General features: G+C 38.5%; 2 protein-coding genes across 6 annotated transcripts; one reads left to right on the top strand and one right to left on the bottom strand.

Moving 5' to 3' along the window:
• The first annotated feature begins 5,258 nt into the window (after window positions 1-5,258).
• On the top strand, window positions 5,259-10,672 carry metap1d (methionyl aminopeptidase type 1D (mitochondrial)). Of its 2 annotated transcripts, none has more exons than XM_074688844.1 (10): window positions 5,259-5,339; window positions 6,647-6,804; window positions 7,223-7,372; window positions 7,462-7,610; window positions 7,715-7,757; window positions 7,884-8,047; window positions 8,122-8,219; window positions 8,428-8,475; window positions 8,560-8,638; window positions 9,842-10,671. In XM_074688844.1, the coding sequence occupies exons 1-10, from the start codon at window positions 5,300-5,302 to the stop codon at window positions 9,924-9,926; spliced, it is 1,014 nt and encodes a 337-aa protein (XP_074544945.1). In that variant the 5' UTR covers window positions 5,259-5,299; the 3' UTR covers window positions 9,927-10,671. The 2 variants fall into 2 exon arrangements, with proteins under 2 accessions (XP_074544945.1, XP_074544946.1); XM_074688845.1 differs by having other exon boundaries at window positions 5,335-5,414; window positions 9,842-10,672.
• A 4,396-nt stretch (window positions 10,673-15,068) lies between these two features.
• Window positions 15,069-19,327, bottom strand: LOC141804536 (uncharacterized). 4 transcript variants are annotated; one of them, XM_074689003.1, is made up of 4 exons: window positions 18,413-19,327; window positions 17,543-17,637; window positions 16,376-16,694; window positions 15,069-15,767 (listed from the first exon to the last, which is right to left on the bottom strand). In XM_074689003.1, the coding sequence occupies exons 3-4, from the start codon at window positions 16,629-16,631 to the stop codon at window positions 15,472-15,474; spliced, it is 552 nt and encodes a 183-aa protein (XP_074545104.1). In that variant the 5' UTR covers window positions 16,632-16,694; window positions 17,543-17,637; window positions 18,413-19,327; the 3' UTR covers window positions 15,069-15,471. The 4 variants fall into 4 exon arrangements, 2 of the variants coding, with proteins under 2 accessions (XP_074545104.1, XP_074545106.1); XM_074689005.1 differs by lacking the exon at window positions 18,413-19,327 and adding an exon at window positions 17,733-18,159; XR_012599642.1 differs by lacking the exons at window positions 16,376-16,694; window positions 18,413-19,327 and adding an exon at window positions 17,733-18,156 and having other exon boundaries at window positions 15,092-15,767.
• Between the last annotated feature and the right edge of the window lie 110 nt (window positions 19,328-19,437).

Genomic DNA, 19,437 nt, shown 5'->3' with positions numbered 1-19,437 from the left:
TTTACAGAGGAGGGCAGTGAGGTTTGCAAAATTTGGCACTGAACAGCAAGCACAATACAAATAAAAACTCTGCCCTGTTCTTTCTTTTTTCAAAACAATTATTATTATTATTATTATTATTATTATTATTATTATTATTATTGTTATTATTATTATTATTATTATTATTATTATTATTATTATTATTATTATATTTGTGCCTCTGCAACAGGGTTAAAAATGCACCATATTTTCTTTACTTACTTCTGAGAATATTTCATTATGTGATTAGGTATGAGTGAACTTTATATTTCCCATCTATCTTTTTTTTTTTTTTTTTTATAGTTGCTTTTTTTGTCCGGTGGAGTATGCAATTTTTGTCCCACGTGGCTTCTGTACCTTTTTGGGCTTCCATAGCTCCTCCTCTCTTCCACCTCACAATGCTGCTTTGCATTGCTGAGGGAAGCTGAGGCACAGCAACAGAGACAGAGGGCAAATCTCTTGTTTTTGTGTCTTCTGCAGACTAATAAAGCCCCTGAAAACCAGTCCCTGTGTTGATCTTCATGCATGTCAAACCACAACTGTTACACCTCTCTAGACTTTTTGGGTCAGATTTGTAGTCCAAAGCATATTGCCAAAATATTATTTGTCACTTTAAATGGAAAAATACATATTTGTGGCATTTTTACTGCGAAGGAGGCTTCCAAAGAGTTCTGCTTGCCAGAGTTGCAAGTGAAACCTTATTGTGAAACTAAAGGAAGCAGAAGGTGGCATTAATTGCTCCAGACACTGATAAAAACAAGAGTTTTCTGACACCAGTCAGAGACAAATAAAGCTTAATTTCTAAATCCTTTTAAAGGGGAAGATAGCTTAATGTGGCATTGGCTAAAAATTAATTAAGTACTGATTCCCAAGCTAATGATGACAAGAGCATGATAGCTAGAATTAGCAGTCAATTAATACTGAACTAAACCATGCCTTCTGCCAATTAATTAATATTATACTTCATTTTCTTAACATACAGTTACACAAACTGTAATTTTAGGAATTAGTGGCATTGCCAGCTTCAGCTGCTTTTAAACAGTAACTAATGGTTATTAGCATTCATAACCCACTGCTAAACCACTACTTGGGGGGATTGTTTATTTTTGTTCGCGATGGTTTCTTGTAGAAAGACACCGGAAATTCCTCCTTTTTTAATTACTTTAAGTTGCCAAGTGTAGAAATTTTGTTTTCTCTATGTTCAACTATATAGAGTTGTTACATACTGGTACAATAGGACCACTTAGACAAACCACACAAAGAACTACACATACAAAGTTTATTGTCTTCCATTCAGCCATCCACCGTCTTATCCAAGCGGTCATTAGGCAACATGGGACATCACAAAAGGTCATCTTTTTTAGATCTGGCATTAGAGAAAGAAAGAAAATTCATCAGCAAGAGTGAGTATCAAAAACATTCAAACAGGATTACTGGCAAGTCTGAATTACAAAAATGTGTTTTTAATGTACATTTTATCATGCAACCATTTACATAACTGTCTGTTTCTTGAATATGATCAACACTAGTTCCACAAGTAGTTAAGTCTCTTCTGGGGTCTATCTCTGTGCATGTGCCAGAGATCCCAACCAAGCGCTTCATCTGAGAGAAAAATGTGCCATAAAATGTATGAAAAAGGTAAAAGGACCCAAATGTTCCCGGTTGTCTTGGCCAGGCAAAATTCATTGGTGGCAATTGAATAGGAGAAGATTGCATTTCTCTGAAATTCCACTGTACTTGCCCTACTTTTAACTCTAATGCCATTTTTTTTACGCATTTAGTTTACTTTAGAAGATGAAATATTTGTTTCAACAACTCAAATGTCTTTCAATGTCCAGGAGCCTATATGTAAAGACTCTGTCTTGTGATTTGACTTCTGAGATTTAATATCGTGGGATTGTTTATTCTGTGCTGGGGAAAAGCTTTCCCTTCTCTCGTTCTTCATATCAGTGGGCAAAACTTATCTCATTGACCTTGGTGAAGTGTCAGTCTGAGATAGGAACTGTTATCTATTATTTTGTCTAGTGTTTGTTGTCACTGATAAGATGACCTGTTATCGTTTACTCTGCAGCGTGCACTGCACTAGCACCATGGCTTATGTAACTATGTGTGCAGTAATGTAATTTGTTGTAATTGATCAGTCCTCATGAACAGAGGTATTTGAAGTATGTTAGGTTTCAGAGGAATGATGTCCGGGGTCGGGCTTACTGTGCCTGTACCTGGCTCTTTTTGTCTTTTTATTGTGTGGGATCTTTTTTTTTAAATGGTTTAAACCATGGTTACTTTTTATTTTTATATGACTTATTCAGATTTAGTTACTTTTTTTTATCAGTTTCTGTAGAATTAAGCTTCAATACTGGCAACTGGCTGCAATTTTATTTATACATTTATAAGACTGTATAATATAACAATTATAAAGTTTATTAGCACTGAAGATGGTGCAAGAGTTGGTACCAAACACAGGCTGATTGGGGGTTGACCAACCCTAAAACCAAATTTAGACCCTGATGTCTGCAGCCGAAACACATGCAGTTTCTCAAAAGGTCACAATTTTGTTGTGTTACATTTGAAAGTCAGAAAACATCTGTTTGGTACTTTGATGTAGGAAGTTAAAGATGACCCAGAAAGGGTAAAGAACTGTCTGTCTGCTGCTATCTCTACCTGTTCCAGTCTGTTTTATGTTTTTGTTGCAGGGTTTGTGATAACATTATTGTAGGACACATACGTCCAGAGGTGCCTGTCTACAGGGATAGTAATCACTTTAAGTGAAACCACAGGTTTCTCAAGAACTGACCTATTTTTCTGCTGACACAGACAAGTGAAGGGTCACAGTGTCAGGTCTGTTGTTCAAAGTTCAACCACACATGGTATATTTTCCTGTAACACTTCATATAAGTTGCATTCTCTTTAAAACAAAATAGTGAAATTCAAATTAAAGGTCACCATAGTGTAAAGATTAACTACTATGTCTTGCAACTTTGTTATGTGCTGGAAACTAATAATGAACAGAGTTTGGAGAAGATGCAGATAGTATTTTTCTAAGTGTCTCTTGGAGTTGCCTTGATGAAAAATATATTTCTAATGAACTGATACTCTGTTAAGTCACAAGTTTTTACTACCTCAAACACAGAATATAGAACTGACTGTATCATATTTTAAATACAATCAGATTGTTTGAATTGTTCCATTTTGACGCACCTACTTGTACACATTCTCAAATACAGTCGCTTAAAGGAGAAAAATTAGCATATCTAAGAGAAAACATGCAAAAAGTTGTTTGAGGGAAAAAATTAAGTACACTACAGAATTAAAATGTCTTATGTACATCTAAAATACCTGGGGTTGCTTTGTGCGGTCTCTCTGCCTTTGTCTTCCTGTTCTGGATGGACAATTGTCTCAAACATTTTCCTCACAGTGTAAGTAACCACACTGCCAATAATGAAACCAATTGCCAGGATAGGCATGGTGCTGTGGATGAAGGTCTCAGTCTGACAAAATATGTGTCTGTCTTTGTCTTTGATTGCGCTGCAGATGTTTTCTTACATTGATTTAAAATGTAAACAAAAGGCGGTGATGACAAGTGTTTTGAATGTGGCGTTTCAGTGGTGTGCAATATTCAAGACATAATACAAAAATGCTATTTTGACATTCTGGAAGGGCCCTTTTTTCAGTCAATTCAAACAGCAGTGAGTCCTATGACACTTTTAGTTCAGCTTGTTTTCTTGTTTACACAAATATTCAACTTGTGTGACTGCAAGGGTAAGTATTGGACTTGCCATTTTGTATTTATATGCTATTTTGATTGTTTAAATACCCATGTGCAGTTATTGGCTTTGCACTTGGTCTTTCCTTTTTTGTGTTACTTAAGCGCCCTCTTCTGGGGAGAGTCTAAGGTTGCGCCCATGGTGTGGCAAAGTCAGTATGCACCGCCAAGTATTATGAAAAGGCCAGCTGCTGACACAAGGCATGTACATTCTGGATAACCCAATTTTCTATCCAGAGTTCTTATAATTGGCTGGTTGTGTGCCAGCTAGCCCTGATCAGGTAACTGATTTTGGTTATAGCTGGTTCTTTGTTTTTTCTTCTTCTTCTTCTTTTTTTTTTTTTTAAGAAACTCTAAATGTGGGAGAAGTGGCCACAGATACCAAACAGATACACATTCAATCAAACATTCAATTCAGGCATTTTTTTCTATGTGTGTGTGTACTTCTTACATCCCCTCTCTAAACTGACTATCCTGTGTCTGTTTACCTGAGAAAGAGAGGAAAACTACAGCCACACATACCTGCTTCCCATTTCCTGGTGGGTGGAACCAGGAGGCTATAAAGCCAGCCTCCTTATCTGGTCTTCTCCCACACTCAGGAGGACAAAGGAGCGTGTGTTTGTGGCTGCCATGGCATGTTTCATTCATCAATGTTTGACTATTAAATGATGAGAAAAAAGGCCCCAACTAGTGAAATTAAAACCCACAAACTTGACCCTAAACCCAACTTCTTTGTTATAATGAACACACCACTGAGCTGTAAGTAGTCCTCCAAACCAGCCCAAGATCATAATAAATATTCTTCAGAATGTATTTACAAACAGGCCCAAGAATCCCATTTTCAAAGTTTGGATGAGCCCTTCTTCTGAATCTGAAAATAATAACAATGTGGCCAGGGTACTCCAAAGATACCACACGATGGTGAGAATCAGGCCACAACTGTGAACCAATGATAAGAGACACCTTTTTTTTGTCAGGACTATGTAGTCAGAAGTGTAGATAAAGTTTCTGCTCTATGTATCCATCAAATTAAAAAAAAAAAAAAATCAAACCTTGAAATAAAGATTTTAATCAGCATGTCAGTATCCCTTTCATTTAATGATAAAGGCTTTATATATTTTAAATGGCGAGTAGAATCTAAAAGACTTATTGTAGAGACCAGCTTCAAGCAAGGAACCATGGAAAAACCATGGAAACCATGGAAAAAAATAAAGAAAAATTACAGTCAGGTCAGCCTTCTTCTTTGGCTTCTTCTTCTTGTTCAAATGTAACATCACTGAAAAAAATTAATGGCTCTAAACTGTACAGAAAACAATGTTAAACCTAAAACCAAACGGCACATTTACCCTGAAACTACTGATATTGAAGGTGATATTTCATTGAAAAAGAAGAAATGTTAGCAGGTCGCTTTAAATATTTGTTTTTTAGAAGTGAACAGACTGTACACTGCTGGTAGTACTAGTCATACGTAAGCGTTGAGTCACTTCCGTACCATGTGACCAATAATAGGAATCCATGGCGGCGCACTGTTCTGCAGGACTTGCAACAAGATCAGGTACAAACTGATACACTCTGCATAACCAGGCAGAATACAAGCTGTAACCTCCCAGCGGACTACCCATGTTACAGGGTAACGTTAAAATAAATGGCTTGGTCTAACGAATACCTCTAACACAGCTGCGATTTACATGGTTTGTAAAGGGGGCGGTGTTTGCTCTGAACTAATGCTAACGTGCTAAATAGCTGTAGTAGTATGAGTTTGGTCGACCTGCTGCTTCGCTTTACTTGACTCCTAAAACAGGATTTGATCATCTTGTCACGGCAGCACCGCTACATTAATTTTACAAAATGTAGATTCAAAGGTACACGAAGTTATATCAGTGTTGGTACACTAATTCCAAATGCACACCTATTTACACATATGCGATTCATTTTAGTATCACAGTAACGGGAGAAAAATTCAGGGAACATATTTATAAATGTTTATCTTTAACCATATGCTTATTTTGGCGCCTGACCACGCTATTATAATATAATGATAAAATATGTCAATATTATATATACTCCTGAATTTCCACTCGGGGATAAATAAAGTATTTTCTATTCTATTCTATTCTATTCTATTCTATTCTATTCTATTCTATTCTATTCTATTTAAATCAAGCCTTTTTTTCTACTTTTCTTTTTGTTATTAATTCTAAAAATTAATGTCTCATAATTTTGATACACATTTAATTCCAAGAACACACTTCTTTGTTTTATATACTGATTATTTTCCTCAGCCATTTATAAAGCATTTTTCTTTTTATTATTTTTTTTATTAACCTATAAGTCAATTTCTCCATCACACTTCATCTTTGATTAACATCTGTTGTTTGAAGCTTGGTTCTTCAGTCTTTAATCAGTTCTTAGCAATGGCCTTTGCCTTAAACATTTAAATACATGACTTAGAAACGCCTTAACAAACTATCCCCAAGACCACAATGATGACACACATATTTAGAACAGAACTTTTAAACAGTATGAAATAGATCAGAATATTTAGAGCATTTTAAGAGATAAAAACTTTTAGATTGGACAAGACTGGGAAAGTATAACTTTTGAAGTGCTTGTTTTTATCAGGTGGACTCAAACTGGCTCTGTGGGGCAGGGCCAAAAAAACATCACTTTTTCTCATCATGACTTGTCTTTGAAGTATATTTTACCACAGGTCATTGGTCATGATTGTACTGGTCTGTTGCCTTTATTAAGCCTCCCACATTATAGACTTAAAGACTAACTTTAAGCCGAATTGCTCCAATGCACATTTCCATGATATTTACAGACTGTGCTCTCATCTGGTTTTCTATGTTTGCTTTCAAGGATTAGGTGCCTTACTCAGGAGAGTTTGTGTCACAAACAGCGGTCCCCCAACTGCCCTACTGTCTCAGCAGCATCGTTGCTTCTTCTGGAGGAAGTGGAAAAGTTCTCACAATGTAGTTCGCCCTGCCACTGTTCGGCCTGCATATGTTGTTCCTAAGGTAAAGCACCTTACACTTCCCTGGTCTTCAGGAAGTTTGGTTACAAGAGGTTTTATCCTGTGTTAACTTAAAACAAGAAACTTTTCTCTGATTATCTTGCCTAATGGGTATCGTTTTCTTTGAAACTGTGAAGCTTTAGAAAAACCCTCATCTTCTTTTGACAAGGATTCTTGTTGATTATGATGTCAGGGTTGCCAAGCTGTCTCTAGCTTTAATTTAGATCAGAAATCTGCTCATTTCTAGTCAAGTGAAATGTTGTTATTCAAATACAAGATTTACATTCAGTTGTAAGCCATGTTCTCATTTGAAAAACTCCCCTTAAATCGATATATTTTCCCTTTTTTTTTTGCTTTTTATATTGTGACAGCCATATGCCCTACACCTCATACCCAGTATTTCCTCTCCTCTGTCATTGCAGCACATTGCGCGCCCTGACTATGTAGGCTCTGGTTTGGTACCAGAATGGCCTGACTACATAGAAATCAAGGGTCAAGAGCAGATCGAAGGCCTTGCCAGAGCTTGTCAGTTAGCCAGACATGTGCTGCTGCTCGCTGGACGCAGTCTGAAAGTAAGCTTTCACTCACTGTCAGTAATTTGTGTTTCTGTGTTTTTCATGAAGAAAAAGAAAACTCCATAACTTTGACCTGTGTCCTCCAGGTTGGTATGACCACTGATGAAATAGACTTCATTGTACACCAGGAGACTATTAAGCATAATGCCTACCCATCCCCGCTTAGATACGGAGGCTTCCCTAAGTCGGTGTGTACGTCTGTGAACAACGTGGTCTGTCATGGCATACCTGACAGGTAAATGGGCTCAATTTTTAAGTGAGGGCTTTCTTAACTGTCACATACATTTGTGTTTAAGTGGTAATTGTTATGCACAATGAATTTTTGCCTTTGGCGTGCAGTCGACAACTTCAAGATGGAGATATTATCAACATTGACGTCACTGTGAGTTGATGCCACAATTCACACACACACACACACACACACTAGGTCAAAGGTATTACTTGAAAGGAAAACTGTCAGAGCATTACTGCTCCCATCATTAGTTTCTGTCTGTTCATGTTGATACAGGTGTATCTAGACGGTTACCACGGTGACACGTCAGAAACCTTCTTAGTTGGCCAGGTGGATGAAGTTGGCCAGAAACTGGTTGAAACTGCCAGGCGCTGTAGAGACGAGGCAATCGCTGCTTGTAAGCCGGGTGCACAGCTCTGCATTATAGGAAACACTATCAGGTAAACACACATGCATAAATATAAACATAATGGTGTTTTTCCTTTACATTGGCTAACATCTTTTGTGGTTACAGTGAAATAGCCCACTCCAGTGGTTTTAAGGTGTGTCCTTATTTTATTGGACATGGGATTGGCTCCTACTTTCACTGCTATCCAGAAATCTGGCACCACGGTAAGCTCTTATACACAGGTAACCTTCTTATGAACCACATATGCTTGTTTAATCATGTACTATGTAGTGGCAAAGGGAAAAAAAATCTATGGAATTGTTAAAGATCCTTGAAACTGAATATAGCCTGGGTAGATCTCATGGATTTAATTTGAGGACAGAAACACTTTTTTTTTTTTTTGTATTAACTCACCCTTTTCCCTTTTCTTAGCAAATGACAACAACATGACCATGGATGAAGGGATGGCTTTCACAATAGGTGAGTCACTTTTACAGTATTTTCGTGCCCATTGAACTGTTTATATGTCAAAGTGTGGGGCTGATTGTGTCTGTTACCTTATAGAGCCCATACTGATGGAGGGCTCTGCAGAGTTTCGGATCCTGAAGGATAAGTGGACAGCAGTGTCTGCAGATGATAAAAGGTATGAAGCCGACAACCAAGAGTGTGTCGGAGTACAATATGTTTGTAGAGCATGTGAAGTGGATGAATAAAAGCCCATTAACCAAGTCTTTCCATCACTGCCAGTGTGGAATAGGCTTATCTAAGACAGGGGTTTTCAAAGTGTAAGACAGTGAGCCTCCCTACAGAGAACATGAAGTCATTGGGGCCTCCCCTGTTTTAATAAAACAAATACTACTTCTAATGAATAAATAATCCAATCTGGTTTTAACCACAAAACATACGAGTGTTTATTTTAAACATTCTGTTCTAACACATTCTCCCAAATCTTAGTTGAAATGGGTAAGAATTAGATGAATTTAAGTTTGTTCATTTATTGTAATGAACACATCAACTTCAAATATCAAAATAAAATTAGATGACAGCTCTTGAGTCGAAATAAAAAGCATGGCCACTTTAGCAACAAAGAATAAAAGATCAACCAAAATGCAGTTATTAAAAAATCTTTTAATTACAGATCAATCACACACGGAGCTGTTTTTAGCATCTACAAAACTTGTTTAAGCGGACCATTTAGAACAGCTTTTCAAACGCAAATAGATTACAAATTCACAGTAAACAAGCTACACGCTGTGGACTTGGAGAATCCGGTCTAAGAAAAACCCAACTTTAAGTATCCATTGTTATCACTGTGCAAAATACGTGGGGTCTAGCGGTGTCTGAGACCCCTATGAGACCCGCTAAAAGGCTCAACAGCAACATTTCCAGAGGTCTCCTAAGAAGTACGTTTCACCATACATCATTTAGCTGAGTTCATATGTTCACATACATGTATTTTTGTGGGCACATGCCCCTGGGGATTGGGGGTTGTTGTGTTGTTCTGTAGCTGTGTGCATGGTCGCGTGTTGACAACTCTCCTCTGCATACCGCATGGCAAAGTTCTGCCCCGATACACACACAGACACACGAGTGTGTGCGTGTGCATACACATAGAGGAGCACTCTGTATGGCAGACAGCGTCAGGAAAAATAATCATGAAACCATGGCGCATTTGTTTCTATACTTTTTTCACTCAGTGCTAGTTCAGACATTTATTTTATTATAATTATTTTGTGCATTGTTTTTTGTTCCTCTCGTGCCTCCCCTGGAACTCTTGGGCGCACCCCAGGGGAGGTACGCCTCACACTTTAAAAACCACTGATCTAAGACGATGGTTTTCCTGCAGGTCGGCTCAGTTTGAACACACAGTGGTCATCACATCAGACGGGGTGGAGATTCTCACTGAACTGCCAGAAGAGAGCGATCTGTGATCTGAAGAAATATACCTGCTTACCTCAACATGAACTGTTAGAGATCTGTTTACAAGCTGCCTTTTCTTCATGATAAGAAAACAGAGCGAGAGAAACTTGAACAGTCACACGTGTCACAACACATCTTCCTTTGGTTTCTGTCTGTAAAGTATTTAAGAACAATAAATTAAACTTCTTATTTTATTTTATAATAAAAATGGGATGTTTGTCCAGACAGCATGTGTATATTCTGTTAGATAAAGTTTTGTCATTTTTACCCTTGACCTGAGCACATACATGAAAAAGTTGCTGCTGGTGTATTTATAACTCAAGATTTTTATGTGCATATGTCAGTATGGGATCCCAGAATGCAGTCTCAGTTTTTCTAGCCCAAAACACAGCCTCAGTGGTTATTTTTTGTTTCTTGTCAGCTCAAAGACTTTTACACTCAGATGTTTGCCTATGGTGCTCATGACAATAGCTGTAAAACTATAGGAGCTTAAAATGGATTTCAAACGTGCTTGATACCAGCCACTGTAAACATTTCTGATAGTTTAATAAATTCACAAAATGTATACCTCACCAGCTGTTTTAAAAGCAGCTTATTTGAGCCTCCCTTTACCCTTGTTTCAATTCTGTGTATTTGAGTTGTTAATGTAGAATTTCAATCATCCAAATCATCGCAATTCTGACGACTTTGAAAAAAAGGCAACTGGACTGAAGGGAGGTGTTTGACTTCTTATCATAGAAGCTGGAAGGTAAATAAAAAAAACAGAGGTTTTAGTTTCCTGGCGTCATTCGGAATACGTTTTTTTATCACACTGCTGCTGATTGTCTTTGACAGGGGACAAAAATTTTAGAGGTTTCCACCAAAAAATGAGAAGTCAGATCTCTGACAATAATTCTGAAAATAAGTGATGACCCTAACCTGAATCAGGATTCATTGAAAAGTTGGAGGGCAAATGGCTTAATGATCTAGGTCGCATTCAATGAGGTTTGGCATTGCGCAGCCTGTGACCTCCTTCCCGCATGTCACTCTCCCTCTTACCCTGCTTCCTTCTCTATCCACCTGACTCAAAATTCATGAAAATATGAAAAAACTAGAAAAGCACTCAAAGAGCACAGATCTCCTCCAAGCATATTGTGATTGTCACGGACACTTTAGTCCTACTTTAATGTTATACTCTCTTTCAGCAGTCTGTCTGCTACAATTTGGTGTTAGTTGCAGGTTTGTACTATAATTTGTTACCTTTGTTACCTGACAGTGTTGAAAATTATGTTGACCCAGCACATATTTCATATTCCAGATCTTAGTATCTAGAATATTCCCAGGATCTGGATTGTACTTTTACATCTGTCAGAAATTATGGTGACCTTGTCTTGTATTGATTTGCAAAGCAATATGACCATTTATGGTGGAGTTATATACACATATGGTGAAAACAGCCCTATCTCAGAATGATAAAGAATCCTTTAAAAAAAAATCCTAGATCCAGATGGTGATCCAGATCACCTCCAAAATTTAATCACTTCTTCCTTATCCCATTTTGAATATTTCCTGAAAATTTTGTCTAGATTCGTTTGTGACTTTTTGATTTAAGTTGTTCACAGACAAACTCTCCCAAAAACATAACCCTCTTGGTGGAGGTAAAAACCGTGAAAAAGTGACGACCCTGACCTGACTCGGAGATCACACAAAAAAAGTGATGGTCCACACAGCGCTGGTTTACTTACCTGGTAGGGTTACTCATAAAACATGCATTCTACCTGTTACTTTTACTTATTTCCCTGAGTTAAAACACACTAGCTAAAAGATACAAAGCCACAAAGTGTGGCTGTGACTAAAAAATTACAATTTGGATCGTGTCAACTGACAATGATGACTGCAATGAAAGATACAAAGGTAAGGTACATCGTATTCTTCTAATTAAAGAATTTGAATCCAACCATAAACTGTCTCCCAGAGAGAAACCAGTATATGAACGGGACATTGTTCGAACACCAAACCGAGACACACCTACCTGGAATCTAACCAGAGACCTGGTAATAATATTGTTAAATCTACTTTGCACTTTTACTCATTTCACTGAGTTAACACCTGATCCTGTCCGATCTCAGAGGTTAAACAGGGTTAGTACGTGAATGGGAGACCACCTGGGAATAAATGATGTAATTTTTGTTGCATTTTTTATTCCTGGTATATTTTCAGACTTAAAAAAATGTCATCAATAAGCTTTAAAAGTCAGAGGGATTAAAATCATGTGCAATGTTTCAGTAAAATATTGTTTAACCTGATTATTTCATATTGGACACAGTTGTAATGCCAAATCCAGTATTTACAGCATCAGGTGTAGAAAATAGTATGTTCAGTGGTGTGTATGTGTGATATACAACCATTAAACTAAAAATGGTCAGAGGTAAATTTAGGTCAGCATAACTAAAATGCCGTATACCTGTAGGGAAGCAGAGAGATGAGAGTTGATGAAACTGTAGGAGTTTAAGTAATGTGAATTTATTTAGGATTGCCCCTTGAGATGCAGCATCTCGTTTTCAAGGGGGTCCTGACACAAAACAGACATTTCAACATAACAATTACACTGGGCCCAGGTGTGCCATCGCATAGTATGTTGCAAGGCACATCTCCAACATGACATCAGTTGGGTGACTGTGGCTCAGTGGTAGAGCTGTTGTCTACTGATCAGTAGGTTGTGGGTTTAATCCCAGTTCCTGCAATCACATGCAAAAAAATTCTTGAGAAAGACACTGAACCCAAAAATGTTTGTGGATATTAAGACAGTTTGTTCAGGTGATTTCTTCAGTCTCATCATCAGATTTCTCCACTCTTACTGATGATGTCATGCGCAGTAAGAGATTACTTTTTTTGTGTAAAACCCCAAATTTTATTTGCTCAAACAATTGTCAAAAATGTAGAAGATGAAAGAAAAATGTATTACAAGTTAAATTGTGGAAAGATTAGTGAGCATTGCAAAGAAAGAAGGGTTGAGGTTAGGCAATAAAAATGTCGCTTTGGCAGGAAAAAAGGTCCTACCTAGAAATCTTGCCGATAGCTTCAACCCCACACAACTCGGTATTGGTAGAAAAAAATAATTAACATCAAATCAAGACTTCACAGAAAACTTAAGCGAATAAGGCTCATATACAATATTTTGTCATTGTCTAACCAACAAACTTGAGCTGACCATTCTGTGTATTATGCCGTCTCCATTTATTGCTGTTAAATCGGGTGTAATAACCTAAGCACACGCTAGATGTCCTCATAGGACCATTATGAAGCACCACCAGCAAGAAACACAAGACATCCCCTGAGGCTGTAAAACCACAAAAAGCAATTCAATTAAAAACTCAGTGTGCAGATAATAACAGTGTTAAAAATGGTTTCCATCCAAATCATGTCTCTTTTTATTATCAACTTCTTCCTCTTTAGTTTCCACACAGTGAATTCCTCTGCTCGAAGACCACACGGGGTCCAGACCTGCTCCCCCGAGGCTCTGCAGAGATGATCCAGATGGCCGGAGCTTTGATAAAGTCCCTGTCAATTATCTTGTTCTCCTCAGCTCGGGCCATCGCTTCCAGTTCAGGGGAGGTTTCTGGACACCAGTCCGCCATGAACTTGTCCTTGGCCTCACAGTAGTTCACCACCACCTCTTCAGGCTGCTCCCCTAACATCCAGTCTGGAAAGCAGAAAGAAAAGATATTAAGTAGGCTGAACAGTCACTTTCTGAATTAAGAAGAACCTGCAGGAAAATAACAAACCTGCCAAGTCATGGATGAGGTCTGTGATAAGGTGGCCAATGATAGCATAAAGGACACCCAGCACGATGGAGACTGCCATGAGCAGGTAGAGGACATATGTAGGCAGGTGAACAGCGTCTCGAGAGGGTGGTACATAGCTCTCAAACAGCACTGCTCCATCTTCTTCCTTGTAACGAAGGTTCAAGCTCTCTGGTGGTGCTTCCATTATCATCTGAGAGTCTTTAGAGCTGCTGTCAGCCAGGGAATCCACTTAATACCTCAGAGTCATCGCCTCATTGAATTTAAGCCACAACATAATGGTTTCAAATATAGATACTTTAACCCACTTCACAGAAACACCAGGGGGAAATTTGCAACAAAAGTTAAGCAACTAGAACATGAGTAAAACTTATAAAAACAGCAGAGAATTAGATTATACTGATGTCTATACACTTCTGTCCTGATGTTACTCTTTGCACAAAGAATAACCCTGTAATCTACAATGCGTCTCTGTCTGTAATGCTAACAAATTTTCCATTGTGTCCTCCTCGCACTCCCAGTCTGCCTACTTGTAAAGCTACACAGATGAAAACTAGATTAGCTGCGCAGCTCAAAGCACTCAAGGTCAGAGAAAAGATGCTGCGATGTTAGAGAGGATATCTAGCTAGCTACTTAGCTACTCACTATCAGATAGCTGGATATCTATTTATCTTTGTGGCTACATAGCCAGCTAGCCACTGAGCTAGCTGTCAGAATCTTGTAACACAACTCAGAACATAAAATTGGGGACAGCTGCCACATTCATTTCTTTCTTTCTTTTTCTTTCTTTCTTTCTTTCTTGTAGGCAACCTAACAGCATAGCACGATGTTAAAAATCTTTTTTTACAGTCCCCTGTACCACATGTTATGGTGGACTACCTATAGTACAATATCTCTGCCTGCATTCTTTGGCTTGCTCGGTATGTAGCTATCCACTCCACTATGCCAGCTGCTTGATTTTACCTAAGTTGATAATTTTACCACCTGTGATCCATGCTGTTACTTGGCTAGGTATAAAAGAAGGAATATTTTATATAGTCCTAATGTATCATAGAAGGGTCTATCCTACCATCTCATAAGTCCTACTTTGTTATGGAACAGTATTTAACCCAGCTTAGTGAAAGTAATTCTCAACCTTCACAGATAGGGTCTCTTTTCCCTGACACAGCCAGGTATTAGAGGTAGGTAAGATGGATTAATGAACACAGGTGGGACACAGTAAAGTATTTGTGTTGTTCCATTATTTACTGGAAAGAAGCTTAGTACAACATGAAGTAAACTGATTATAATCTGAAACCAAGCAGCAGCATGTGTGACATCATGTGCTAGCCATGAGTTTGAAAGAACATACATACAAAAATAACTGGTATATAACTTAAAAATAACTCCATAAATCATGTTTATGGCATACATTTATTGTATATGCACTCAGCTGTTCAATTAAAACTTAGCTTGAATCAAATTAGATCTTTCCATATACATGATTTATTTGATCCTCTGTGCATGTGTCCCGTATCACCTTCATTGATTTTAATACCAGTGCAATTTTCTCTGAATGGTTGACAATGTTTATTGTGATGAGTTACACTTACAGTAAGTTACACAGTTAGCTTACATCTCTCAGCAAACAAGTAAAAGCCAAAACAAGTTCTGTGCATGTGTTTATATTGAACCTACAAATCCTTAGCTTTTAGCATGACTACAGCAAGGAGACAACAATAATTACTAAAATTTGTGGGTAAAAACTTTTTAAAGCTATAGTTTTATTCGTTGTTTATTCAACTTCACTTAGAGGGATGTGACGTATGGGCTCATTAAAAGCAGATATCCTCTTTTCTTCTGGAATTGACAGAGTAATGGTGCTTCTCAGTGGAGGAGGGACGGATGGAGGACTGATGGAGTCTCCCTGTGAGAAACTGGAGAGCTGCCGGTCCCTTTCTGTCTCCTTCACCATCTCCATCTCAGGCCCGTCTGTCTCCATCATGCTATCACTAAGTCTCCACTCTTCTTCTATTTCTGCTCTGCCTTCCTCTGACTCATCCTCCATGGGTTTGGGGCCAAGAATCCAGTCTGTGAGGAGAATAAGAAGACATGAGATGCTAAATAAAACAACTTTTAGTTTTGTTTTAAAGGTGCATTCCACAATTTTTACACAAAGTTTAGTCCACTTCACAAATAGATGACTTGTGTTTGGTTAAAGCTTTAACTGTCTTCTTTGGCTTCAGAAGGAAACAGGAAATTAAAAGTTTTTAGTTTGTGGTAGTTTTAACCTTGAATTGTGGAAAAAGTGAATGTTTACTCAATAAGGGAGCTTTGATAAAATATTTGTTATGGTCAGCTTTATTTAGGAAAAAATAAGGATCCAGTAGTTGTGGGACTTCAGGTCTGTTTTGTTTTGTTTTTTTGGCCTCATAACTTTTCCATGGTGAAAATATCACAAAGCATTCTATCAGGAGATATTTTAGTTAGCTGCAGTTGGCTAACATGTCATGGTTCATCTTAGGATACCACAAGAAAACTGTCAAGGTGTGCACAAAGGAGGATCGTAAAACAACTTGTTCACCCAAAAACAGGAGAAAAAAAAAGACCAAAAAAAAGAGGAAAAGGGACTCAAAGACAACACATCACCAGAGGAGGAAAAGAGATGGGAAAGAGAGGACACCAGTCACGGGTGTTACCTGCCAGGTCATGCATCAGATCTTTAATCAGATGTCCCACTATGGCATAAGTGGCCACTATAACCAAAACAACTCCGACCAGCACATAGATAACATTGCGTGGCAGAGTTATAGCATCCCTGGCTGGAGGTATGTAGTCAGCAAAGTAGGCTTCCTCCTCCTCCTCCTCCTCTCCTCTGGACAGCTGCAGGAGCTGTCGGCGCTCAAACAGCGGTTGTGTGAGGTTTGAGAGCAGAGCTGAGGCGTTCCAGGACATGAGTGGTTGTTGGTTCAGGGTACAGTCTGACCAGCAAATTTTGTCTTTTAAGCTCTGTGAAAACTTTAAAAATGAGTGATGAAGGTGCAGCAGAGACAAGGAGGGAGAATAGCGGAGAATTAGACATTTTGTTTCCTGAAGCTTGGAGGAAAGGCAGGAGAGATGAACGATGGACATGACAAGATGGTGAAAAATTAAGAACACATTCTCCTCTGAGTGACAGTTTTAAGTTCACCAGACGTGAAAAATGTGACGCCATAAGTGTGCCAGTACTCCTAATCTTTCGTCTAGACTTAAATCCCAGCATTCCTCCTCTTCTTCTGTAGAGGGGTTCCTTGGTCATATTTCCAGGGGAGCAAGGCGTACGAGCCAGAGGAGAGGTGAATATAGGACAGACAGAGGTAATAGGATTGAGTCTGTCACAGAGTAATATCAGCTTTCCATCTGCAGGGATTAGAGATATGAGTGTGGAGAGGTGGACAGTAATACGCCAAAGAGGCTTATGGTCCTTCATGACTACATTGAATATATCAATCTATTTATATACAAGACATATATTAAAGTAAACCTATTCTCTCTGGGCTTTAAAGGGGAATCACTTCATGATTCTCCATGCTTAAAATTCATCATAAACCCAGCAGCTCTAGTCGTCATATTCTCAGACAAGCCTGTCATGTAATTCACTCATGAACTGATGTTTTCATGGCACATTTCCAGCTTCACAACTGAGCAATGATGTGTCCAAATACTTCCAACCCAACATGTCCAGTGAAAAGATAGTGATAGCTTATCTGTTTGGATTGATGAATACTTGCTAAATCAATTTCAGAGTATAAAAAGGTGGTAAAATGTTAAAGATGAAAAGGAACAAAAGTTATTAATGCTTGGGATGTGAAGTTTTAGGGCTTTACCTTCGAATCACAGCTTGAAGTTGATCTTCAGGTCTCTTCTCTACACATATGAACAAAAGGACTTCCAAGCTAGCATCTGCCATGCCTGAACTGCTCTGTGAAAACAGAAAAAAAATGTCAAAAAGTTAAATTCAGGCTATGAATTTTGCTACACAGTGTTTCATTTAAACACAACAAACCAGATCCTCACCATGAGTAGTTTTTATCCACACAGAGGCAACAGCAGTTATACAAAAACAACGTTATTATCCTGTAAGGTCTTTTCAGCAGCGCATCAACTTCTCCTAGGGCTTAGGTTGAGGTTCTGCTTCATTGCTTCTTTTGGCAAGTTTAAAAAACTGAGAAATCAGAAACTGCCACTCAAAAATGGCCACAGCAACATTGGCAAAAAGAATAAACCAGGAGACGGGGTGCAGACCGTAGTAGAAGGCGTTCGTCATGATGCATCAAAAACTTAAGAAAAATTTTAAAAAGTTGGGAAGGTGTCAAAATTGGGTGAAAATCAAGTTTTTATGGGAAAAAGAAAAACCAGAATTATAAAAGGCAAATCAATGTGATAAAACGCAGTGTAAGGTCTCTGAAGGTTCCTCAACTCCTCGCTGTGAGGGTGACTGACAGTATGAAGGTGATCCTCAGTAATCCTTGGTAGGATTTTGTTTACGCACAACACTGTCACCAGCATCAGAAGCTTTTAACTGAGTCAGCAGATTGGGGCATGGAGGGGTTTCACTAAGCAGGGATGTGACACCTGTTGACACCTAAGTTTAAACCACCAATTAACATAGTTATATTTACCTGAACACAGCAGATATTAAAAAGTGTTCAAATGAGTTTCACTAATCTGGATTTTAAGAGAAAGCTGTAAATTACCTTAAAGACTGAGTCCCGTGTCAGTTTCATGCAGGATTCTTCTGATTCAGTGATGAGAAAAGTGTCCAGGTCTTCTCCAGGTGAAACAAAAGGCAAATAAACAGGCTCCACAAAAAGCACTACAAGACAAGTTGCTCACTCAGACTAGTCCTAAGCAAAAACAACAAACATTTCCTCCAGTTAGTCCATGTTGCCTCCTCAGGCTGGGGTCACCTCCCTCTTGGGTTTGTCCTCTGGCTCCATCACCCACTTGAAGTAGGCATCGCCCAGAAGGAAAGTCCAGTACACGACGGTCAGAGAGGTGTTCACGGTCATGATACCAATGATTAAAGGATGGAGCATGCTGGCACACTGGATGGACTATCACAAAACTGTATCACCTCAAAATGTAACCTGTTTTTCTGCTGTGTTGGTGCAGGGTGGTCTGAGCTGTGTGTCTGATTGGATCAGCTCTCTGTCCGCTCTTCTCCCTGTCTCCGTGGACTCCCCACCCCTCTACGCTCTATCTACTGCCCAGCAAGTTTCTGTGACAACAGCAGCATAATCCTCTTCAGCCGCTTTATTGTAGAAGATAAAGTTGCATTAGAGGCCCGCTCTACAAATGTTCATCTATAAGATGTTGTGTAATGCATATGTTCCATCTTCTTAAAAAGAGATGGAGTATATGTACGTATGGATGCTATAAGCTGTGGGAAACTCTCTAGATGAATTTTTTTTTTCAATTAAGCAGCCTGACCAGAGAAACCCATAATCTTTTTTTTTCTGAACTTTACATTCTCCTTCAGATGTAATCCAAAATCTAATCAAGACTGTAGACATCCGACGCAGGAGATCTTAATCTTACATAAACAGGGCAGATGGCTCCTTAATCGAACCCCAGGGGCCACAGGAGCCCAGATAACACTTTAATATGTGCAGCATGACAGGATTCATTTGATTTCTGTCATTAAGAGCTTGGATAATATTGCAATGATTCTGAAAATAAGAGAAAATGGAAGCATCAGCGAAAAAGAAAGAAAAAATAA

Source organism: Halichoeres trimaculatus, unplaced genomic scaffold, assembly GCF_033239565.1.
Source record: "Halichoeres trimaculatus isolate MK-OKI-2021-1 unplaced genomic scaffold, fHalTri1.1 fHalTri1_scaffold_15, whole genome shotgun sequence".
In the NCBI taxonomy this organism is placed as follows: Eukaryota; Metazoa; Chordata; class Actinopteri; order Labriformes; family Labridae; genus Halichoeres; species Halichoeres trimaculatus.
This window is presented reverse-complemented; position numbering and strand designations above follow the sequence as displayed.

Bases quoted from the DNA above. Each gene is read 5' to 3' on its own strand.
- LOC141804536 (XM_074689003.1), bottom strand. From the start codon at position 16,631: ATGTCCTGGAACGCCTCAGCTCTGCTCTCAAACCTCACACAACCGCTG. The intron at 15,768-16,375 runs GTAACACCCGTG...TTCTCCTCACAG, and splicing joins TCTGATGCATGACCTGGCAG to ACTGGATTCTTGGCCCCAAA.
- metap1d (XM_074688844.1), top strand. From the start codon at position 5,300: ATGGCGGCGCACTGTTCTGCAGGACTTGCAACAAGATCAG. The intron at 7,373-7,461 runs GTAAGCTTTCAC...TGTGTCCTCCAG, and splicing joins TCGCTGGACGCAGTCTGAAA to GTTGGTATGACCACTGATGA. The intron at 8,220-8,427 runs GTAAGCTCTTAT...CCCTTTTCTTAG, and splicing joins TCCAGAAATCTGGCACCACG to CAAATGACAACAACATGACC.